The sequence below is a fragment of the Penicillium cosmopolitanum genome (genome assembly GCF_028827165.1).
Source record: "Penicillium cosmopolitanum strain IBT 29677 chromosome Unknown utg000009l:1.0-9042332.0:1.0-9050551.0, whole genome shotgun sequence".
NCBI lineage: Eukaryota > Fungi > Ascomycota > Eurotiomycetes > Eurotiales > Aspergillaceae > Penicillium > Penicillium cosmopolitanum.
Window position 1 is genome coordinate 8,051,141 of NW_026622679.1, and position 22,644 is coordinate 8,073,784.

The following is a 22,644-nucleotide window of genomic DNA, read 5'->3' on the forward strand; positions in this document are numbered from 1 at the left end:
AGGAAAATCGCTGTACAAGCTGGACATCACGAGGAGAAAGGAAAGGAAAATATAGGACAACATGGTCATGGGAGAGTGAATCAAACATTGTCAAGTCACGGTAAAGTTTCAAACTGCAATAACGCTTGACTGTTGAATGTGGGTACTTTTGATCGCATGGCTGTTCAGCTTTATCGTCGATCAGGATTGTGTATATGGGTGGTTGAACCCATTTAGTTCTTGTCCATGGAACCACGCTGCGACTCGTTGACGTACTCTGGAAGTACATCTTCGGACTCGGCCATCAGGCCCTGCTTCTCACAAGAGTTTCCGTCCTCCCAAGCAGCCTTGTGCTCCTTGGGCTGGGTGCCGCGGTAGCGTTGCCAGCAGAAGACAACGACCTGGCCCACCAGCATGCCGACGGCACTGGCGGTAAGTCCAGCCAGAACGCCGAGAATAGCAGGGACAACGATGAAACGAACAACGCGGGAGAAGGTGTGGGCGAATGCACCGTGCGGGGGAGGCGGGTGGTGACCGTGGTGACCGTGGTGAGGGCGGCCCGCTTTCTCGGGGAGGTAAGGGCCGGTTTGGTGGCCGTGGTGGTGACCCTCATGACCCTCGGGACTAAAGTCCTCAGGCTTGAAATCACCGTGGGGGTATTCGCCGTGGGGACCCATTTCCATCGTGCCCTTGTGCTTTCCATGGCAGCCCTTGCGGCCACCCTTGTGGGAGGTGAGGTTGATGAGACGATCCTTAGCAGAGGCGAGAAGACCACGGACGCGAGAGACCAGAAGTTCCTGCAGGCACTTGGGCTTGCCCTGGCATTTTTTCCACGATGAACGCTCGGGGGCCGGAGTGGTCTCGATTGAGGTTTTGGCGATGTATAGATCGCCAGTGGGGTCGACAATCAGGGTGATCGCGACAGTATCGACGGGGACGGGGTGAGATTCGATGTCAAGAACGGTGAAACGAACATCGAGGAAGTCGGTTCCGGGGGTATCAGCCGGAGATGGCAGGGGCATAACCTCCAGTGCGTAGCCTACTGGCATGGGATCGGATTCCTCGCCATCTTCCAATTGTTGGACGGCGTGGATTGGAGAAGGGGGGATAGGAGGGAAGATCTGTCGGCCGTTGGCCATGAGGCGGCTATCTTCGATGGTAAAGTCCAGCATCTATATATCCATCAGTAAAGCGCCGTGGAGAGAGGGGGGAGATACTCATGCTGAGCATCAAAAGTAACGACGTACCAGAGTAGAGGGCTTGTTGTCAGTCCAGCTGACGGAGCCATCCTTGTCAGTCTCGCGGAAGGGGCACTCAGTGCAAGGAACATCAACCACGGCGTTGCGGATATCCTCGAAAAGCATGGGATGGACGTTCATGAAACCGTCTTCGACGGCCTCCACCTTGGGTTCCATCTCAGGGATAACCAGCATAGCGCTGGCGCCCAAGGCGGCAGTGCCACCCAGCAAGAGGGAGCGAACGAACATGGTCGAAGAGAGTATGGGTGTAAAGAGCGGACGTCGAAGACAATGAAATTGGATAAATGGAGGAGCAGAGAGGAGGGGGGGAAGTCAAGTATTCGTACTCGTAGGAGTGTAAGTTAATAAGAGTAAGAGAAGAGGAAGAGGGGAGGTGCTAAGTGGAGACTGATCAGTCTTTGGCGGCGACTGCAAACCAAAAAGTGGAGCAGGTGACGCACGCAGCTGCCGTGGCTTCCTTCCAGTGGAGGACGGTGATTGGCTGCTGATGGTCACATCTCTGGCGTATCGCCGTCGTGTTACTGGAAAACCGCCCGTGACCATAATACTATACGTCACCCGCATTAATGCCCCCTCATGGACTTTCGCGGCCGGTATTACCGTGACAACACAGTAAATCGTTCCAGCCCCGTTCGGACTCGCAAGGCGATCGGCGCTAACTGCGGAGCCCAAGTCCGTTGATATTGACATATTCTAGGGAAATAATCTATAGATTCGTTGTATTTATTGATTGGACTCTTATTTTTGAAAATAATATACTCCGTACTAGTATATAATATATACAGAATACAGTGAGTAAAGATAATATCATTTCTATACTGCCCCGTCTCTGTTCATCTGTGGATCATCCCTATCTATCACTCTACCCCGACTTCCCCCAGCCCACCACTGTTCATGTCTATCACTGCAATGCCACCCGATCAACATCCAGCCACTTTTTCCACTGCCCATTACTATAAGGGGAATCCACTACTCGGTACTCTGCTTGAGCTCGACGCATGCGAGCCATCATCCGATCGGACGCCGTGTTGGCCGCAACAAACTCTCGATAAAGCCGCCAATCCGCGATGAGGTACATGGCCGCAACACAGACTGCGATGCCAACCAATGGCTGTATGAGTGCTCTCGGTCGCCGCTTGAGATAGATCCAGATCCATCCCGCCAGACTATACTCAACGGCACTCTCTTCGACAATTCGCATTCCCTTCGTGGTTGTCTCGGTGGAGTCAGCCGACGTCCGAACAGCAACGATGCGCGACAGTTCTTCCTCTGATAAAGAGACCGACGCCCGCGGTGTCTTGAATGGTGAACGGTGCTGTTCCCGCCGTTTTGACTGAGGGAATCGTGCCAGGTTTGGCTTTGAGACTCGCTCTGGGAACTCTCCTTTACTTCGGGTGCGTGGTACGACGACATCTTGTTGGCTTGTTCTGCTCACGTAGTTGTGTACAATTGAGCTCCTCGGGCCTATATCAGGATGTGCGTAGGGACTGTAAGAGGTTCTCGTGCGCTTTTTCCCCAATGATAGCTGAATCAGAGGCTCATCTGCATCCACCGCGTGAGAATGGGATCCGGGGCCCTTGTGTAAGCGCTTTCGAGAAGCAGTGGCTGCACGTGTGGCCTTGTCACTTCGAGATATAATGATCTCTTCAGGGACGTTTTCTCGAGGCTGGAAGCCTTGGAGGCCGAGGTGGTCTGTATTGTTCGACCCGGGATGCTGGCCAAGTGGACTGGTGTACTGGTAAAGACTCGTCCCAGAGAAAGTGGCCATGTCGGTCATGTATCCGGAGTCCTCTTCATCTGTGTCATTACAGTATCGTGAAGACCGTCCCTTCAGATTGTCCTCGACAAATGTATTAAGACTTGTAAATTCGGCACTTTTTGCAAAGGGTGACGCGTCAGGCGAGAGGAAAAATTTGAAATCGTTATCTTGCTCGGCATCGGAGCCAGAATCACTCTCAGACTCCTTAGTCGGTAGCTGGTGGAGCCCGCTCACGGAGAGTGGTCGGAAGTTCATCACCTTACTGAACGATGAATATCCACCTTGCGCTAGCTCGAGCTGTTCGACTAGCTGGCGAGACCAAATGTACTCCGTTCGCAGGAGGAGATCATGAGATATCCTGACAGCCTCATCTGACAACAGTAGTGTCTTCTGCATGAAATTTCCATATGAATTCACTTTTTCCCAGAATGACTTCTTGGGCTCTGAACACAATATAAGATCTCTCAGTTTCTTCCACTGATAGATTTCCTCGCAGAAAATGTTGTAGTAGCGGTTATCGGTGATATAGGATTTCTCTACCAGCGTGTCTAGATCCCGTTCTAGCAGGTCCACCCGTTGCTTCATGAATTCGAGCTCAGATTCAAGGTTGCGCTCTCGCTGCTTGAAAACTTCGCCCAATTGCCGGATCTGGTAATGGTCGCTCTCGAGGTCAAATATATAATTCTCTCTTATATCAGCCGTTCGCAATTCATCGTTAAGTGCTCGTCTGAGGCTAAGGTTCTGTTCTTGCTGATCTCCGTCGAGTGCTTGGCCCGCTGCAAGCTGTTGTTCATAGGCAACCAAAAGCCGATGTAGACGTTCTATCTCCGCATTGTGTACTTCCGATTGGCTTTGCGCTAATTGAGTAGCCGTTCCTGCGATCTGCATCTGCTCTTTTTGTATCGCATCAGACAGTTCCTGTTGTAGAGCATGGATCTGTGCTTTCTGCTGCGAGTTAATAACTTGCCCCTTGCCAACCTTTTCAGTGTATTCCTTCAATCGATTTTGCAGGCCCCGGATTTCTGCCTGTGATCCTTGATTATGGGCTGAGTCTTTTTGATGTCTCCCCAGAGCTTGTTGTGCTTCCTTCTTAAGCTTCTGAGCTTTGCGAAATTTTGCGGCCTCTTCGATATGCTCTTGTGGATCCTGCATATTTAGCGGTGATACACTTCCTGAATGGTCCATTGCCATGCCCATGCTCTGCGTTTTGGCTTTTGGTGCCCGCTTGGTGACCTTAGCGCCGGTCGCTTCGCTTCTTCGGTATGGATGCGCCATGTTCGTGGTCGCGCCCAAATCAGTCAATGCTGCCAGTAGGATGCTTAACAATGCCCCGCAGCCCAGCTTGACTGAATGAGATATGGGTTGGCGTGAAAGAAAGAAATTGCAATCGTTAATTTATCGTTCCGAAGAGAGGTCCGTTGCCGCTTCCAAGGTTTCAAGTTCCAGCCTTGATTAACTTTTCTGGGTTCCTGACTGTTATATATAAAAGCCTCGAGGCAGCCTGGTTTCTTTGTTTAATACATCTCAAAGCCTATTGTCATGATCCTGCTTTTCAAATCTGTCACGGGACTACTGTCTCCTTTTGAGTATGTTTCTATATTGGCATGACATTTCGTCATCTGTTCTTTGAGATTCTTTGTTGATGTCTTTGTCTAGTTTACAGACGGAAGCCTACAATACTATTTGTCTTGCATAACGGATGAATCTCAAACATAATATTAAATAGAGTCAGGAGGATTAAAATTTCTCTTGGTCCGTTTGGAAAGGAGCAGTCCTTAATGGCTGCAACAAGAGTTCTTCAACGCAGGAGCGAGCTAATGAAACACAGCGGAGAATGAAAGGGAAAGTAGATGATATTCCAGATCATGCCCAACATCCACAGCCGAAGTCAATCAGTCCATCCATAGAGTTTGACTTTGAAGAGGATGGAGAAGTCGCGCGAATTTCCTTTGCGCAGGTGGTGGGATTTGGGCCGAGCATTGGAGGTTGAGCGACTGGTTTGTAGCGAATGTTGGATGGGATTAATAAGATCGATGGGCGGGAAGTGAGAGATAAGTGAAGTGACTGTATTGCTGGAACTTCTCACAAAATGCCTTGATATAGCCAAACTCGCTCCGCAAGTGTTTCAAGATCCGCCCCACTTATGGTCAAGTTGGCCTCGGGACCCTGGAGATGGCCGGTCAACTTTCGGAAATCAATGCTGAGATCTGGGGCACTAGAAGTTGTGTCATTGTTGCGTGAGATTTGGAAACTTTCAGTCCGAGAAGCAATGCGGGGAGGCGAGAATCTTGTTCTTCCATAGTCTGGGTTTAGAGTAAGTTCCCATCGGTCAATCTGTATATTTGGAATATTGCGGTCGATTCCGATAGTGATCACAACTTCGACAGATGAGTCTGAAGACTGAAGCCAGCCGCGGCTGATCAAATTGAGTTGGCGCTGAGACTGTGACAAACCGACTTCGAGAATGATTTTCGGACGTAAATGGTCAGAAATATGGGCCCAACTCGAGTCAGCTTCTTTTCTGAAATTTCCCATAATTTTCGTTCCCGAACCAGGGTTAAGAACCTCACTATCTAAGTGCAATCCGTCGACTTGTCTCGCCACTAACTTATCAAACTCCTTGATAGCGATTTCGTGAGAGTCAAGAGGCATGACTTTAACAGCCAATGTTTCGGTAGGAACACTATAGTAAAGGCGACGGTGTTTCGATTCCGGTTCCAAGGATAGAGTTTCAAAATCGGAGAGTTTGACTTCAGTAACGACAAGAAATTGTTGGCATTTTTCGTTATTTTTCAATGCGGTCTTGCGAGCGGATATGATTTTGCGGAAGTTTTGAATGCTCAGAAAGCGGTGATTGTCCTCATCGCCGAGTTCGAGATAGAAAGCGTCGAGTTGATCGATTTCCGGATTGAGGATACCATGAGCATCCTCAGGGAGAGAACGGGGCTTGCTTCGAGTATTCATGATGCGCGGATGAAAGTTGACAGAGGAAATAGAGATGTTGATTAGGAAGGCACGATATGATCCATAGATAACCTTGGCGGGTCACGTGATTTAGCGTCCCTTCCGCCTGGAGCAGGCCTGTGATTGGTAACGTAATTCAGAAGCGAGCCACTCACACTGTGCCAATATCTTGTGTTTACTCCCATCGCTCGTAATCCGGGAAATATTTGTCGTGGATTCGCCCGGCGTAGCTCACAAGCGCTGGGTAGCTGTTCACAACCTTCTTTGTGGTCGGGGACCTTCTGCAAGTCAATATAGTGCGTCAAATTTGATGGATTGAGAGGAGATACTCACGCTTCGCAGATAAGGGCAGAAACAATAAAACCAAATAGAGTTGCATCAGCCTCAGTGGGCATGTCGCCACCCCATAGCCAGAATGGACCCTCCCGATCTTGATACTGGGCCTGTGCAGCCGACACTAATGCATTCAGACTCTCCCAGATATTCGCACGGAATACGGTGATTTCCCCAGCGGAGAAAGTCCCTGTTCCCTGGCCTCGCAAGGTGCGGACTTGTTTGTTATAAGCTAAATTGCCAACAATAACTTGTACAGGCCAGGGCAGGCCGCCGAGGATCTTGGCGCGCATAGTGTAGTAATTTTCAATCCATCGCTCTTGTCCCTATCATTGAAAGATTAGACCTGAAGGAGGATGCAGCTTTACAGTACTGTAGAGGTATCGAGGACTTGCTGCGTACCTGGTAGAAATACAGTTTGTCCTCGAGCAGAGCTCTAGTGGAGATGTCGTGGGCCTTTTCCACAGGTGACAGTTGGGAATTAAGGTCATTGAGATATCCAGACTCAATAAATAGATTAATTATCAACCCGGAATCGCCAATGGACTGGGATTGACCATCGTGCATAAGGGTGATATAGGGCACTTTTCCCCTCGGAGCCTTTAGTGGAGACCCGGCCTCGACACTGTAAGAAATTCCACCGAAGCGCAAGCGAGCCTCAAGCTTAGTGACAAATGGTGACCATGTATAGCAGCCCTTTTCGGGGAATCCTCGGAAGACTGTGATGACTGGTGCGGAATTCGATGCAGCCATGGTAGTCGGTAGGGTACACAATGTAGGATTTGTAAAAAATTATTGTATTTTGCAAGGATGCAATGCTACAAGTGATGCGTTGAGGAAATACGAGGTGGGAGTTGAGACAATAAAAAGAAGCTTATGTATAGCCCGCCTGTGGACGTTGGGGACTGGATAGAGAATGCAAAATGCGAGGCCGACGATCTGCTCAAGGGTCCGTATTTAGGATTTGGGGCTGATTATCTCGCATAGTGCTTGATCGGGTCGGTCGTTGGTGAACAACCGGGAATAAGCCTCAGCCCGTAGCCACTCACGAGAGGGCTAAGATCCAACAGCTCCGAGCTAAAACGCGCGATCTGCTCGGCCCGGAGTCTGCGGGTTTTGATGGGCCTCGACTCTCCACCTCTCCACCCGTGGTAATTGGAGTGGTTAGTAAACTGCTGGTTTCTTTCTTTTAGAATTTTGTTTGCGACTGCAGATTCATAATCAACTGCAAGCTCCGATTCGGCGATTCTACGATCCCGACACTGATTGTTGCTTACTGTTGACCACATTCAGATGTACTAGGTTTACTGCTGTGATTGCCTCCTTTCTCTTCATACCATCGGGTACGAAATGTAGTATATCCGCGGATAGTGAATGCTTATATGCACAAGCTATTTAAATGGCTAGAATTATTGGCCTTGAAAAATTAGAGTCTATGTATAAATTCCCTGATGGCTATTCATTCAAAGCTTGGACTTCTTCTTGCCGGTGACATTGGGCACATCCTGGCCAGAGAGAAGGAAGTCGGGATATCTCAGCTTGTCGCTGGCGGAAATGCCTCCACTCATGCGCCAGTTCGAGCCATCAACTAGGAAGGAGATTAGCAAATGTATCATGCCGTTCGGTGTGAGTAGCCAAGAAGAACTTACCAACGAGCGTCTGGCCGGTTACATAGCTCCCGGAATCGGAGAAGAGATAGACGGTAGCATCGGCAATATCACGAACATGGCCAACACGGCCGAGAGGTTGCGACTTGATGTAGGCAGCCTTTGCGTCGGATGGAAGCAGACGCTCCAGGCCCTACGGTTTTTCTTTGTCAGCCAGGGCTCAAACGCTACTTTGGGCAGGGGAACGTACCTCAGTCTGCGCAATCGGGCCAGGAGAAACAATGTTGGAGGTCACTCCACGTGGGCCGTACTCGATGGCCACGGAGTTGGACAGCGAGTCAATGCCGGCCTTGGCAACGGACACATGGGCCTGGAAGGGCATGCCACGGTAGTGCAAGGTGGCGCTGACAAAGATGATTCTGCCACCAGTTCCTGCGGGGGAAGGTTGTACTAGATCGGATCAGCATGGTGGGCCAACGAAATGTAGTCGGGAGAGGATATACATACGAGTCCCGGAATCCACTCTGTGCTTGCCGCCGGACTCAACCAGATAAGGTAGGGTCGCCTTGAGGGTGTTGTAAGAGCCCATGATGTCAATATCCATCACGGTTTTGAATGCATTGATGGAAAGCTGTTCAATGGAGGCCAGGAAGTTACCCGCAGCTCCGGCACTGTAGGTTGGCCAAGTCAGTAAGCAGAACGGATCGCTACGGTAAGCAAAATGGCATACATGACGAAGTCGATGGAGCCGAGCTCCTTAGCACAGCGTTCAGCGGCAGCCTTCAGGTCATCGAATTTGCGAACATCGACAGCACCGATACCGATGACCTTGGCGCCTGGTCGAATAGTTGCCATCTCTCGAGCGACGCTCTCGGTCTTCTCGACGTTGCGGCCGATGATGCAGGCATTGGCGCCGAGGTGAATCAGAGCACGAACCTGGGCACTGCAGATTGTGCCAGCTCCGCCGGTGCAGAAGACGACTTTGTTATCTAATAGGATGGTTAGGCCGATTATCCAAGGAGTGATTTGGGCAGCGGTGGGACTCACTGAAGATGCCATCCTTCCAGACATCGCTCATGTATTCATGCTTGGCAAGAGGCATAGTGGAGGTGGGAGAGATGATGATAGCAGGGGGTTATGGAGAGAAGAAGTTCCACAGAATTAAGGAGTGGAATGTCGCAAGTTGAATCTTAACAGATTTAACGTTGTAGGAAAGAACGGAGTCGGAGCTGAAGTGGTCCGTCGCGGTTTCCCCACAAGCACAGCCGGGGACCGAGGTTCATTATTACAGTTACAGTATGTACAGTTGAGTAATCAATAGTTGCATAGCATACTGTAGTATTGTATTTAGTGCTACTGTAGTATATTAGTAGTGTACTAGTATGAATATGCAATACTCTAGAATAGTATAAAACTATACTCTACCACACTGTACACGCCCCGGCGATGCGACCGGCTAACCCCATATCTCCTACCGCGTCTACTACATACTATGACCTCCTTGACCAATCGAGTGCATTATCCAAAATACTCCCTGCAATAATTATTCCACTCTGGATTATGTTTCCTGCGCTGCTAGCGCCCTGCAATGTTGAAGAACGTGGTGTTGCTGATTGGCCTGGAACGACGTCACGGCGCCAAAGAAATGGAGTGGCCGCCTTCTTTGCTTCCAATCTCTCTTCCCTCCTCCCTCCCCTCTCAACTGACTCAACTGACTCAGTCGCCTCATTGCACCCCTCCATTCCCACCGGGGTAAAATAGCTATCCGCCACTCCTGCGCCATGGCCTGCCCCATCACCGTCTCCAAGTTTGTCGGGACCGTGTCGCTTGGTCTCCTGACCGTAAGCCCAACTCTTTGATCTCTGCGCGATCGCATCAAGACACCCCAACAATCGTTTGGCAGCCAGCAATCCATGCTAACCTCCGTCGCACCAACAGGGTCTCTCCTACTCGACTTCCTCCATCACCATTCCCGCCCTCAAGCTCCTCCCCACCTCTTCCACTGCTTCCCGCTGCCTCAATGAAGTCAAGCGGCTGAATCGCAAACATACCCTCAATTTCTCCGCTCTGACCAACACATGTATCTTTTTCGCATACTCCGTATCTCCTCCGCACCGTCAACATCCCTACATGCTCTGGATGTATGTTCTCAACACGGTCAGCTCGTATGGCTTGGATTACTACTTCAACCGCCACCTCGGTCTGAAGAACTGGGTCATCGAGGTGGTCTGTGATACAACGGGCTTGTCACTGGGTAAATCACCCAGCAAGAAGGAAGAGGATCTTGTCCTCGTTGACTCCGAGGAGGATGTGAACGGAGAGAGCGTTCAGCGCGAAATGGACCGGGAGCGTCGGATGCACCTTGTTCGAGCTTGGATCTCTGGTATTGCCTTCTCAGTGGGAATCGTCGGTCTATGGGGAGATAAGAAGTGATCGGAACCGAGCCAAAAAATGGTCCACGGCGTGTCTTTCCATATCTTTCCCATCATTTTTTGGCGCGACGGCGATACACGGATTTTTTCTTTTTCTTTTTTTGATTCCACCCTTCTTGAAGGTCAGGCTGCGAGAGATGCGCGGTAGATCTTCTTGACGGGCTGGCTATTTAGCGCGATTTGATACCTTTTCTCTATCTTCGCTTGTGTACTGCAATTGCAATGTACTACAATTTACTTCGGTCAATCAACCTCTTCTCCCTATACTTATCCCTTACTCCTCCGCTCTGCAGCCTTGGTTATTGTGTCCTCTTTTAGAGACTCAGCGACAAGTTTTGGCGATGGCCGACGACCAATCGTGGAGATGAAGAACTATTGCGCTCTACAACGCTGCTTAAGCTTCGTTTCTCTCTCTCCCCGCAGGGGTTCTCTCCTCCTTTGATACCAGCATTGGATTCGCCTAGTTTTGAACGCGGTTAAATTGTGCAACCGAACTTAGATACCGGGCTCGCAGAGATTCGATATCTAATATTGTGATATTCGACGCGTTTTGGAGAATACCAAGACCCCAAGATGTCAAGAGGAAAATTGATCATCCCCGCATCTGGACCCCAAATTATTTACTGGTACTGCCCGATGTTGCCGTTGCCACTAGCCACTTCCGTTCAAGCGATGAGAACTGGAGAATTTGAGGAGAAGGTGGGTGGTGGTGGGGGTGGGGGTGGAACCTTCGGTCGATATCAACCCCGAATCATCGAGAGCCGATATAAAAGCAAACTCCATCACCCTCCCATTGCCCCTATGGACCCCAGTAGGCCTCCTCCATCATGCATTTATTTATATTATTGCTAGCTCCTGCCCTTTTCTTTGTATTTCACATCCTTCTTCGGCTCGGACGAGCGACCTTTTCTTCTTTAAAGGATGTTCCAGGTCCATTCTGGACTCGATTTACGTCCCTTTGGTACTTCAACCGATTACGCCACGGTAGATTTGAGTATGAGAATATCCGACTTCATCAGCAGTACGGCCCGATCGTCCGCCTTGCTCCGAATCAATACAGTATCAGTGACATCTCCGCGATCAAGGCCGTCTATGGTACAGGCTCGCAGTTCGCCAAGTCCGCTTGGTATGATGGGTGGAAACACCCAGCGCAGTGGACAGTATTTGCCGACCGAAACATCAAAAGACATTGTACGTACTCCCCATCGCTAATTTGTCTCTAATGTTATCGGATGATTGACTTTGTCCCTTAGCGGATACTCGCAAGCGGTTCACCAGTCTTTATTCCATGAGCTCCCTTGTGCATTATGAGCCATTTGTGAACGATTGTGCGGAAATATTCAATCGCCGATTGATTGAATTTACTGAAAACAAAAAATCATTCAACCTTGGACACTGGTTCCAATGTTATGCATTTGATGTGATTGGAAACATCACGTTCGGCGAGCGATTCGGTAGAAGACCCTTTGTGAATATATCAATGACGCAATAAACTAACGTTGTTACTAGGCTTTCTCGATAGAGGTGAGGACATTGATGGTGCAATGGCCGCCCTGCATAAGGTCATGATGTATAGCACCATGATCGGGGTCTATCCAGAGTGGCATCCCCGATTGTTTGGGCTGCTGAGTAAATTTAAATGGTCCGGCGCAGGCGGCAGAGCATACATCAGCAAATTTGTGCAGGAGAAGATTCGCCTTCACGAGACGGAATCCAAGGACACCGAGAAGGGTGAATCGGAGCATATCCAAACACAGGATTTTGTGGACAAGTTACTCATCGCGCGCAACAAGAACCCTGAAAAGGTGACTGATTATCACTTATTTATCATGGGCCAGTCGAACGTCACAGCCGGCTCGGACACAACAGCCATCAGTCTCTCTAGTATTATGTGGCACCTTCTTCAAAACATCGAGACACTATATAAACTACGTGCTGAGATCGACGACTTCACAGCCAAGGGGCTGTGCAGTGAAAACGTCAAATTTAAGGAGAGCCAAGAAATGCCATATTTCCAGGCTGTTATGAAAGAAGCATTGCGGATGCACAGTGCAACTGGTCTGCCGATGTGGCGAGAGGTTCCTGAAGGCGGTGCAGAAATTAGCGGACGCTACTTCCCAGCTGGAACGATCATCGGAGCCAATACTTGGGTCGTGCACTACGATGATAGTGTATTTCCTGAAGCGAGAAGCTTCCGCCCGGAAAGGTGGCTTGAGGCGGAGAGCAATCCCGAGAAACTGAAGGAGATGAACCAGATGTATATGCCGGTAAGTGGCACATGTGACTGCAATTTTGTAACATATTTTGGCTTACAACTCTTGTTTTAGTTTGGTTTGGGCTCGCGAACATGTCTTGGAAAGCATATCTCGATTCTGGAAATGTCGAAGCTGATCCCACGACTTGTTCGTGATTATGACTTTACGCCCCTCAGGAGTGACTGGAAAACGGAAAATTACTGGTTTGTCAAGCCGATGGATTTTGACGTCCATGTACAGAAAAGAGTAAAGTCGACACTATGAGTCAGTCGCCTTCATGGTTTTACTCACACTGACCGCTTTGCCACACAAAAAACGCCCCATCTATATCTGGCATTATGATACTAGCCACAATGTAATCATCCTCCGAGTTATGACTGGTACCGTATGTTGATATTACTATAAGGAAAATCCATGTTATCAAATAATAATTTTTCTCACGGGATATTTATAAATGCCAGCGGAGATGATAATCTCCCTTGCAGAGGCGAAGCGGTATATACTAATACAATATTCCAACATGGTTCCAAAGCGTAGCTGCCACATAATGCATTCAAGCAACACCTAAATTCATTCTCCTATACTCCATGATCAGCTCATTGACCTCGCCCATATCCGTATGATCGTATCTTGATAGTTGCTCCATCTCTTCGGCATTCTCCCCATCGTCCTGGTTGGCCGCCATTATCTTCCCCATGAGAAGCCGAGCTAATTGCCAGAACTCAGAGGCATGCCGTAGGAATCCTACCCGTTTCCAAAGGTTCTCGGGGGTATCAGGCAGGCCAGTATCTTCCGGAACCCGTGAATTCCATATTTCGCGCCAATTATCGAGGCCAGTCTGGATAGGCGCTAGCGTTGATTCGAATACAAGGGAGTTATGTAATTGAAACATCAAGGAGTGGATTGCTTCGAAAAGTTCAGGTATCAGCATCAAAATCTTATTTATAGTATTTTCTTTAAGACTTACCTTGTACCAAAGTGAAGAGATTCAGTGTGCCGAGACCTGCAAAGTCTTCTATAATAGACTCTTCAATGGGGCATTGGCAGATCCGCCGGACAACGGACACAATAGACAGTCGACTCTTCCAAAATCGAGTTGTCGCCCACGTATGAAGTTCTTTCATGCATTCTGGAGCGGACTCGGCTTGAAAGCATGACTCTGGGCATGCGACATCCATTTTTAGCTGGGGACCACCATCCGTGGTGGGGAGTTGTGGAGTATGGTGAGTGCAGCGTCGATCAGGAACACAAATATTATTGTACTGGGCTCGTCAGCTTGGCAATTTCCCCGCAAAGATAATAGACGTACCGAATCAACTCTTCTTCCTCTGCAAATTGTTTCCACCAAGCGTTTGAGCTTGTATGTCTCATATCCAGATGCCGATGCGAAGCTTTTGTCGGCCCAATATGTCTCGCCAACTGTCATATGTTATTTGAAACTCGGGCTTGTCTAAATGTACTACTCGACTTACCGTCACCATAGACGCATGTCGATGTCTTCGCATTCTTGCTTGGGCCTCTACCGATCCTTCCCGCTTTTGCAAGGAACTGACTAGGTAGGCTGCCTGCATGCATTGCACGATTTCTTTTCTTTGGCCAGGTTGATCTATGAGAAGTTCCCGGTCGCTTCGGAAGTAAACCTGACGAAAGATCAACTCCTCGACGCTATCAAGCCACCCCTTAGAGGCTTGACTGTCATTTTCGTCGGGTGAAAGGCATGCTCCAATGATAGTCATCACACAGAGTAGACCCGGAGATGCCGAAAATGGGTCGAAGAGGGGCTTGTGCACAATAGGGCAATGCGGGTACCATAAAGACCAGAAGTATTCCAGAAAGCGACGTATGTTTGACGGTTGGAAGAAATCTTGGCACAGTTGATTGATACTCGGCGTCCATTCAATCGTGATAACATTGTCGTTGGTCTTGTTAGATATGATATCTTGAAGATTGACAACCATATCCCGGGATTTGGCGTGCAGCGGGTCTGGGTCATTCACTTTATGAGAATATTCTTCGGGCTTGACTTCGAAAATGTCCGAATCCGATGTAGTGTCTTTGATCTTCCTCACTTTGTAGCCTTGCTGTGCGTGCGTCTTGTACGCCTCGCGGGCCATTTCCTGCCGATGCCGAAAGGATTCTCGATCGGCGAAAGTTCTCATTCCTTGCGTGCTCGTGAAATGTGCCATGAATTCCAGCCCTTCGGCTATGGAGAGGTCAGGATCCTTTGGAGGGAAAAGGATACTGTCAATGGCTGAAATGTCGAGCGGCAGTAGCATGTTCCCCGACTCATCGCTGAATTCGCTGACCATGTTGGATAGTGTTGTTTCATCATTAAGCCACGCCATATGATTTCCCACAGTCAAAACGGCCTGGTTCGTGTCTTCTTGTTCGCTAGCTCTGTTGAATTGTTGGAATGGAGTTTCCATGGTGTGACTCGTTATCTCGGAACCCACAGCTCTTGCCTCTGGAAGCGGATCAAAGCCTGGAGCCATGCTCTGATCCGCGGATATCCTATGCCTCTTTGATTCTCGATTTTGCTGTGGTGTGAAGCGGTCATCGAACACCGACGGACACCGGGCCCTGCAGGTCTTCTCGTGGCGCCGGAGAACATCTCTATGGGCAGGTGTCAGTGATGCAGTCTAGATTGGAAATTCCAAGAGGGCGCCAGCTCACTTTCGATTGAATGCCGCCCCACAAAATTCACAAGCATGTGGTCGGTCGCCATAATCTAGCGTACCGGTTAGCACCCACGGCCACTGGTGGGAGAGTTAACAAACGTGAGACAGAGTGACGTTTGAGGTGCTCCGAGCGACTGAATGTCGCCGAACATACTGAGCAGGCCAGCTCCGATGTCATTCTCCTTCTTCCATTTCTATCTCTTACATGGTGAAAGAAGATAGGGGTGATGTGATGCCGACGATTGACCGGATGTTGGTTTGGTCAGTTTGTTCTAGCGGGAAGTTGCCGACAATGCGGGGTGTGTCGGGTGCGTCGGGTGCGTCGGGTGCGGGGAAGGAAGCACCCGCCATTCTCTTCGGCCCGATCCTCTACCCTTGTATATACGACCTTACTCCAGAGCAATTTTTGGTCATCAACTGATTTCAAGGTCTTGAGAAAGCCCAGTCATCGACAACGACTCATCTTTACAGGAGCGTATTGGTGGGGATGTCCTTGGTCATACTCTGACCAACTCCACTTCAACAAACTCTCAGACCGGCCCCCGCAAAATGGATTTCTAATCCTCAGCTTACGGCACGGCACAACACCCATCGAACACCCGCTATCTTCAGGTTATTTATCTATCCTTACTCTGTTTGTGAGTTTTCTTTTTTGATCTTCTTACCACTCAAATCACTTTATCAGGTCCGTTCAAATGTCTCAAACAAAGATTAAAGCCGTTTTCTTCGACTTCATGGGCACATGTCTTGACTGGCATACCAGCGTGGTCAAATCCTTGCCTCCTTCCATCCCTGAGGCAGAAAGATCGAAGCTTGCCCTGGAATGGCGCAGAAGATACTTCCTTGAGAATAGCCAACGTCACCAACAAGGACTTTCACCTGAGGATATCGACGTTACCCTTGCCCGTGTTCTCGACGCAGTACTTCCTGACTTTCCTTCTTTCAACGCCGCCATAGCCCCCGATTCCAAAGAGCAACTTATCCAGGCCTGGCACTCTCAACCTGCGTGGCCAGAGGTCGGAAAAGCAATTCGCAGCCTACGCGATGATCTTGGCCTCGAAGTCTTTGTTCATGCTAATGGTACAACCCGCCTGCAGCTTGATCTGACGCGGTCTTCCGGCTTGGATTTCAACATGCTATTCTCCAGTCAGTTACTAGGTGTCTATAAGCCTAGCCCGTTGGCATATCAGAAAGCACTGGACCTGGTCAAACTAAGGCCGGAGGAGGTTGTTCTAGTCGCGGCGCATGCTTACGACTTGCGCGGTGCTCAAAGCGTTGGACTGAAAACCGTTTATATACAGCGATGGACTGATGACTTAGACGAGGATATGGATAATGTGAGAACTGAGTTTGATGGGTTTATTAACGATATGGAGAATCTGCCCGCTATTATTACCCAGCTGTGAATGACCACTGTCTTTTCCTTTGGTTTCTTTTATCTTGCAACCCCGGAATTATTTGTAAACATTGGAAGCCAACAATAATCTGGTCCCAAGGCAAAAACAACCACGAGAGAATTGTTTGAATGTCACACAGATGCCATGGACCTTTTGCAACAGTTTGTTTCTCACCGGCCTCATTCCCACAATTTAAATAGTTTCGTCCTTTCTCAATGCATCCGATTCTCTCTCTCCCCCCTTTCGCTTTGCAATCCAATACAATGGAATGGTCAGATAACGATATAACAGGGTGTTGATATGGGTGCAAATCTCCGCCAATCCAATATCCAATTCGACTTCAATGCCATTCAACCATCCGACGAATAGGCCTTTGCTGCCTGTCCACGCGAAGACGCGATGTTGTTGAATTTGCTGCTAGGTAACAGCGTGCTCCCGGAGATCATGAGGTAGGACCTCGGGCATCAAGCATTTCCAGGCTGCAGACACCGGAGTAATATAGCGTCACGGTCTTTCTTCTAAAGTTCCGTCTTATTCTTTGAAAGCGGCTTATCAGAGCAGCTGAGTCACTTTCTCATATTTTCCCACCTACTGCAGCGTTGCAGAGACAGCGTCAACTCGCCTTAATGCGTCCATGGGAATATTTTTCCACGCACCTTTCGACTCTTTTTCTCTGAAAAAATGTCCAGGATTCCTTTAATTGTATAGATAGCTTACTCACTTGTACCATTTGATCTTCAACTCAATATTTCGTCTATACTAGGAATTCAAGGTCGTATTTATATTAATCGCCTCGGCTTATATGACTATCGGGTTGGATTGCGGGGAGAGTTTCATTAATATTATAGAGATCTTCGCATTTATTTATTTTACGTCCGCTGGCTTGGTCACGATCGCATCCTTTGAACTCGCTTTTTCCCAGGCAGTCTTGATTTACTTGGACCCTCTTTAGATTCTGGTTTCACTTTTAGTTCCCTCTTCCGACTTCCCCCTCAGAAGCACCCACCATTCACTACCTAGGCAACTCTTCCTTTTTCATTTTACCCCCTACCACTTCCCACTTACTTTCCACTTGCGTCTCACATATCCATCCTCTTCTTACCATCTAAGGTCTGTACCTCCATCTGTACTTCTTTTTTAGTCATCTCATTGTTCCAGGTCATCCTATCCACGATGGAATGCGACACAGACCTCGAAGCCGCCCCTCTCAAGAGGAAGGGGAATAATGATGTTGACCAAAGTGAGTGTTCCTGATATCTCACATTGACTTCATATGCAAAATCTGACTTATATGTTTAGACGAACCCCCAAAGAAGCTGAAGCTGGAAGAAGATGAAAAAGCCGAGTGTGTAGGAGAGCCCCCCGCATGGGCATCGGTATGTGATAATCTTTTTCTGGTATTGAATTGGTGACTTCAAGTACTAACTAGCCCTTAGACTCGGCCCGATCTTTGTGAGACAATGCCGTGGTTCAAACACCAGCAGGCGGGGATCTACTCGAGTGGCGCCAAGGGCTGCATTGGACTTCTGATTGACGGGAGCTGCGGCGGACGTACCTATGTTGACGAGGAAATTATAATAACACGGCTGTATTTTTACAACCTTCTTTCTATCCTGGGGAAACGCCGAGCTAATCTTCATCCATCACCAGATCAGGGGGCTACGAAAAAGCCAAGGACGGTACTCTGATCTTAAAGGAAGACCAGAAACTGGAAAGACTCAACAAGGGTGTCGAGATGAGTTGGAGATCCAAACAACCCATTGGCGTAATTATCGGTAAGTGCAACTCCGCTATGGGCTTTTTTGCAACTTTGAATCCCGCTGATGGATAAAACAGGCGACAGAAATGAAGACCTCGGCCGCAAACTCCCCCATCGATACAACGTAATGGACATCTTCGTCATAACCCACCTATGGCCCGAGAAGGTTGGGGAGTTCACGAGGTACATGATGAGACTCCAGAAGAGAGATATCAGCAGTCAAAGTTGGTGGGCTGCCAAGGACTCGCCTGGTCTTCCAGTAGTCCGCGACTTTGATACACGGCCTGAAACTATGATCTGCGATGCTTGTGGCCATGAATCCTGCCGCGTATTCAGAGGCGTCTGGATGTGCCTGGAGAAAGATTGCCTCCAGTTCTGGAAAGTGAATGGAGAATCGCCCACAACAAAACTCGAGTATGACCCGGTTTTCCTCTCACATCGGTTCTTCTGGGGCCAGGATAGCCTGCCAGAGAGCCCAGATCTTGTCCCTACGCCTCCAGTCATTACTGAAGAAAACCGGGACCTATGGCGACATGGCGAGAACACTCGCCAAGGGATCGTCTGCCCGTACTGCCATAAATGTGTCCCTCGTGTTTTTTTGAATGGCTGGAAGTGCAGTGTCAAGCACGCTGTCCCGCCCCAGCCTCGAAAAAATGAGCCGGATTGCCCATGGAGTCTCATTGTTGAAGGACCAATTGTCCGCTTGTGCGATGTCATAGCACCACCGGAAAGTCTCCCTGAGCCACATCGAAACGCCAGGGACTCGGGAAAGCAGACTGAAATGCCCCGTGGAGGCCTGGAATCATTCTACAAGTTACCCCGATTTGATTCTAAGTGCATGCGGCCTCGGATTGATACAGTGTCACTGGCCCCCTATGTCGTTTTGCAGTATTCCCTCGGGGATAGCATCGGCACAATTTCACATATTGTGTCGAACACGGTCGTCAACGCCAGCGAAGGCGGACCCGATTACCTATTCCACCGATTCCAGGAACTGGACCTGGAGCTCCGAAAGGGAGCGACTCATTAGCGCTCGAGGTATGTATCAGCTTCTTCAAAATACTCACTGCGTGGCTAACAAAAAACACAGTCCAAGGCCAGATGACTGGTCATTTCCTGAAAAATATTGTAAGTAAGTCGGAGTCGCAAATTCTTATTGTTCTTCACTCACGATAAGCCAGGGGCTCCCCTATAGCTTTGTCGTCCCTGTGCAATCGGAGGCATTCATGGATACGCATCCGGATGTCCTTCTCGCGCATAGTCGTTTAGTTTGGATTACCAAGAAGATAGCTGCAGGTCACGATGAGGAGTATCAGGAACCAAACGAGCTACTGCTTGTTGGCTACAAGAAGAAAATGGACATGGGTGTAAGCACACATTCCTGTTCCATCTTTCTCCATGTGTTCGCTCTTTAACTAGTTTACAGTATCATGACGATGGTGAAAAGGTTCTGGGGCCAACCGTGGCCACCCTCTCCCTAGGGGCAACATCGACTATGTTTCTCCGGATGAAGACCAAATACTTTACCGGTCTTCATCAAACCGGTAATGGTATTAATCTTCTCAAGGACGACCCTGTTTTGCCTGGCTGTCTTCTTTACGATAGCCGAAGGGCCCTGAAAGAACAATATGAACAGGGTTTGCTCACAGAGCTTGAATATGATGAGGGGCGGCGCAAGATACTCAAGTCGACGTCGGATTCGTTCCCGCGGATAAAAATGGAACTCCACCATGGTCATATGGTGGTTATGCACGGCGCAGACCTTCAAAGATACTACGAGGTGAGATTTGTTTTTCTCTTTCTAGGTCACATTAGTCAAGCTTCTGACTTTCATCTAGCATTCGGTGGTCCCTGATGGAGGCCTCCGCTTTGCGGCAACGGCACGGTACATCAAGGAGCATACTGTGAAGCCAGAGGATATCTGGATGGGTCGGTACGAACTGCCATCTGGCCAGGCTTACAGCGGGGAATGATTCGTCATCGAAGGAAGAGGTTCCAGGAAACGCCTCCGCCCATCCATTGCTTTCAGTCTCCCTTTCTTCTTTCTCTTTCCCATATTTTCTTCTACTCCTTTTATCTTTATCTTCACTCTTTGTTTGCATTTGCTTAATTTTTTCAATTTGAATTTTCTTTTGCTCAGCCATTTAAAGTTGAATTTGAATTTGAATTTACGGCTGCTTTGTTTTGGGGCCTGCTCTCCAGAACACCCCTGATCTCAATCTTGATAATATATTTCTCTTACTTCAATCTACTATAACTTAAGTCTGCGCTCTTTAAGCTCGCTGGGATTCTTCCTGGATTTTTTGGTCCTTTGCTTCATTCATTCGCGTTCTGAGTTTGTAGGGTTCGTTAGTTGATCCCCTTTCCACGAAGAATCAGGCTCATTTTTATATAAAACTAGAGACTCTACTTTTTCTTTCGTGCTTCAACCGATTTCCAACACCATGATTACCAGGACATCATGGGCTCACCGTGGTCACCTTGTCTCTCGGGGGTAGTTCTACTATGTTCCTGAGAATGAAAAGGAAATACTTCTTCGGGCTGCGCCAATCTAAGAATGGCGCCCCGGCCTTGACAAAAGACAATCCTATCTTGGATGGCTGCCAGCACTATGACAAGCGAAAGGCTCCGAAGGACAAATATAGCCAAGGCTTTCTTACCGATTCTGAGTACAACGAGAACGATGGAACGTCTTAAAGTCAATCAAGGATGCTACGCCCATAATCAAGATGGAGCTGCATCACAGCCAGGATCTACAATCCGGTTCAAAAGTATTTACCCACTTCCCGCCCCACCCACAATCTATACCACCACAACAATTTGCAATAGCACACAATACAACAGAACTACGCGAATTCAGCAAAATTTTTATTAGAAATCAAAGTACAAGCGCTAATTTACCTATTGAAACGCATTCTATAATCATTACTGCAAGTAAACCCATTAATTAATAATATCGTACCTAGGTACGTATGATATGATGGCATGGATCCGGACCCTACGCTATTAACAAGCGAAATGAATGGCGGATGATATTGATTAAACCCGAAACGTTAAGGAAGGAACGGAGGCGTCGGAGATGAGACCCTTGGCGCCACCCGGCATCGAGTTCATCGATGGAGAATCGCGAGGTTGAGCGTTTCCTCTCGAATTTCGGGGGATTCAGAAACTTTCGAAACTTCACCATCACCGTCTGCAACCTCACATCTCCATCATGGGCAACTTCACCATCCTCAATGGGCAAGTGTACACTCCGGGCCTCGCCATTGTGGATGCCCCACAGCCCAATACGCCCCTCGGCGGAGGCAAGCCGACCCCAACCCCCCTGGAAAAAAATAATCCACGCGACTGACCAGCGCAGATAGCCTTCAAATCGCAATTGATGTGTCTGGAAATGGCCAACTGCCGTGGCCACCATCGACACAGCCCAATGCCGACACGCTCTTCTACAACATCACTCTGTTCCTGACGTCGGAATCCCAGTCGCATAACTTCACCATCTCCAATGGTACGGAGCCCTCAAATAACTCGAGCTATGTTGGCCCAGTGCTTGAGCTCGAACCATCTTCCACAGTGAAGCATGTTAATTGGGTGTGGCCCGAGTGTTTGGTTGGCGACGGGGATGGGGATGGCGACTCGGCCCGAGGCGCGTATAACATCTCGATGCACCAGTCCTTCCGCTGGAATGGAACAGACTACTATACCGTATTCGACCTGCCCATCTCTGTGACGAATAGCATCTCCAAGAGCTCGGGTCAATTAGAGTGCGCGCAGCTGGAGAACCAGCTACTCAGCGCGACGGAGGAGAGCGAGAGCAGCGACACGCTCCCCTAGCCAGCCTTGGGTTCAAAGTGGAGCAAGCACCACGAGTTCGAGTAGCTCCAGTGAAACTAGCAATTCAAGTGCGACGAAGCGAATCGGTGCTCCACGGATGGGCTGGTGGATTGTGGCCGTGTTGACTTGCCCATTGCTGCTGGGGTGACGTGGCCCGTGATCTTGGAATCTTGGGCTCTTGGTATAATTATCCCCCCCTTTTCGTGTATAATAATAGTGTGTGCCAAATACATCTGCCTAGTTCGACTAGGGAGGCTGAGCTTGATATGGAGTACTTGACTAACTAGTAGACTACTCGTACTCGTATGGAGCTCGCGTTTGACCCCTCAAGTATGGACGAGACAAACACACAAACACACTTCACCCCTAGATTCATCACCCTTTCCAA

The 22,644-nt window shown here is 48.9% G+C and overlaps 13 protein-coding genes across 13 annotated transcripts; 7 read left to right on the forward strand and 6 right to left on the reverse strand.

Moving 5' to 3' along the window:
- Nucleotides 1-212: 212 nt before the first annotated feature.
- N7509_011098 (uncharacterized protein) lies at nucleotides 213-1,466 on the reverse strand (the record flags this gene model as incomplete). Its single annotated transcript, XM_056635735.1, has 2 exons — nucleotides 213-1,151; nucleotides 1,227-1,466. 2 exons carry the CDS (start codon nucleotides 1,464-1,466, stop codon nucleotides 213-215), a joined length of 1,179 nt encoding a protein of 392 aa, XP_056486355.1.
- A 673-nt stretch (nucleotides 1,467-2,139) lies between these two features.
- Nucleotides 2,140-4,272, reverse strand: N7509_011099 (uncharacterized protein; the record flags this gene model as incomplete). The annotated part of the gene is made up of 1 exon (XM_056635736.1): nucleotides 2,140-4,272. One exon carries the CDS (start codon nucleotides 4,270-4,272, stop codon nucleotides 2,140-2,142), a length of 2,133 nt encoding a protein of 710 aa, XP_056486356.1.
- An 807-nt stretch (nucleotides 4,273-5,079) lies between these two features.
- Nucleotides 5,080-5,961, reverse strand: N7509_011100 (uncharacterized protein; the record flags this gene model as incomplete). Its single annotated transcript, XM_056635737.1, has 1 exon — nucleotides 5,080-5,961. The coding sequence occupies one exon, from the start codon at nucleotides 5,959-5,961 to the stop codon at nucleotides 5,080-5,082; it is 882 nt and encodes a 293-aa protein (XP_056486357.1).
- A 175-nt stretch (nucleotides 5,962-6,136) lies between these two features.
- N7509_011101 (glutathione S-transferase family protein) lies at nucleotides 6,137-7,047 on the reverse strand (the record flags this gene model as incomplete). Its single annotated transcript, XM_056635738.1, has 3 exons — nucleotides 6,137-6,242; nucleotides 6,295-6,620; nucleotides 6,697-7,047. The coding sequence occupies 3 exons, from the start codon at nucleotides 7,045-7,047 to the stop codon at nucleotides 6,137-6,139; spliced, it is 783 nt and encodes a 260-aa protein (XP_056486358.1).
- A 710-nt stretch (nucleotides 7,048-7,757) lies between these two features.
- N7509_011102 (SDR family oxidoreductase) lies at nucleotides 7,758-9,003 on the reverse strand (the record flags this gene model as incomplete). The annotated part of the gene is made up of 6 exons (XM_056635739.1): nucleotides 7,758-7,882; nucleotides 7,944-8,094; nucleotides 8,152-8,351; nucleotides 8,409-8,572; nucleotides 8,632-8,890; nucleotides 8,949-9,003. 6 exons carry the CDS (start codon nucleotides 9,001-9,003, stop codon nucleotides 7,758-7,760), a joined length of 954 nt encoding a protein of 317 aa, XP_056486359.1.
- Nucleotides 9,004-9,682: 679 nt separating this feature from the next.
- On the forward strand, nucleotides 9,683-10,334 carry N7509_011103 (uncharacterized protein; the record flags this gene model as incomplete). The annotated part of the gene is made up of 2 exons (XM_056635740.1): nucleotides 9,683-9,742; nucleotides 9,840-10,334. 2 exons carry the CDS (start codon nucleotides 9,683-9,685, stop codon nucleotides 10,332-10,334), a joined length of 555 nt encoding a protein of 184 aa, XP_056486360.1.
- An 826-nt stretch (nucleotides 10,335-11,160) lies between these two features.
- Nucleotides 11,161-12,852, forward strand: N7509_011104 (cytochrome P450; the record flags this gene model as incomplete). The annotated part of the gene is made up of 4 exons (XM_056635741.1): nucleotides 11,161-11,524; nucleotides 11,587-11,787; nucleotides 11,843-12,600; nucleotides 12,661-12,852. The coding sequence occupies 4 exons, from the start codon at nucleotides 11,161-11,163 to the stop codon at nucleotides 12,850-12,852; spliced, it is 1,515 nt and encodes a 504-aa protein (XP_056486361.1).
- A 289-nt stretch (nucleotides 12,853-13,141) lies between these two features.
- On the reverse strand, nucleotides 13,142-15,617 carry N7509_011105 (transcription factor domain-containing protein; the record flags this gene model as incomplete). The annotated part of the gene is made up of 7 exons (XM_056635742.1): nucleotides 13,142-13,494; nucleotides 13,556-13,850; nucleotides 13,898-13,999; nucleotides 14,061-15,201; nucleotides 15,262-15,316; nucleotides 15,373-15,419; nucleotides 15,472-15,617. The coding sequence occupies 7 exons, from the start codon at nucleotides 15,615-15,617 to the stop codon at nucleotides 13,142-13,144; spliced, it is 2,139 nt and encodes a 712-aa protein (XP_056486362.1).
- A 344-nt stretch (nucleotides 15,618-15,961) lies between these two features.
- N7509_011106 (uncharacterized protein) lies at nucleotides 15,962-16,672 on the forward strand (the record flags this gene model as incomplete). Its single annotated transcript, XM_056635743.1, has 1 exon — nucleotides 15,962-16,672. The coding sequence occupies one exon, from the start codon at nucleotides 15,962-15,964 to the stop codon at nucleotides 16,670-16,672; it is 711 nt and encodes a 236-aa protein (XP_056486363.1).
- Nucleotides 16,673-17,836: 1,164 nt separating this feature from the next.
- N7509_011107 (uncharacterized protein) lies at nucleotides 17,837-19,452 on the forward strand (the record flags this gene model as incomplete). Its single annotated transcript, XM_056635744.1, has 5 exons — nucleotides 17,837-17,903; nucleotides 17,963-18,039; nucleotides 18,100-18,251; nucleotides 18,314-18,438; nucleotides 18,500-19,452. The coding sequence occupies 5 exons, from the start codon at nucleotides 17,837-17,839 to the stop codon at nucleotides 19,450-19,452; spliced, it is 1,374 nt and encodes a 457-aa protein (XP_056486364.1).
- Nucleotides 19,453-19,523: 71 nt separating this feature from the next.
- Nucleotides 19,524-20,395, forward strand: N7509_011108 (uncharacterized protein; the record flags this gene model as incomplete). Its single annotated transcript, XM_056635745.1, has 4 exons — nucleotides 19,524-19,550; nucleotides 19,604-19,789; nucleotides 19,849-20,202; nucleotides 20,261-20,395. The coding sequence occupies 4 exons, from the start codon at nucleotides 19,524-19,526 to the stop codon at nucleotides 20,393-20,395; spliced, it is 702 nt and encodes a 233-aa protein (XP_056486365.1).
- A 532-nt stretch (nucleotides 20,396-20,927) lies between these two features.
- Nucleotides 20,928-21,119, forward strand: N7509_011109 (uncharacterized protein; the record flags this gene model as incomplete). Its single annotated transcript, XM_056635746.1, has 1 exon — nucleotides 20,928-21,119. One exon carries the CDS (start codon nucleotides 20,928-20,930, stop codon nucleotides 21,117-21,119), a length of 192 nt encoding a protein of 63 aa, XP_056486366.1.
- A 419-nt stretch (nucleotides 21,120-21,538) lies between these two features.
- Nucleotides 21,539-22,256, forward strand: N7509_011110 (uncharacterized protein; the record flags this gene model as incomplete). Its single annotated transcript, XM_056635747.1, has 2 exons — nucleotides 21,539-21,668; nucleotides 21,784-22,256. 2 exons carry the CDS (start codon nucleotides 21,539-21,541, stop codon nucleotides 22,254-22,256), a joined length of 603 nt encoding a protein of 200 aa, XP_056486367.1.
- Nucleotides 22,257-22,644: the final 388 nt, after the last annotated feature.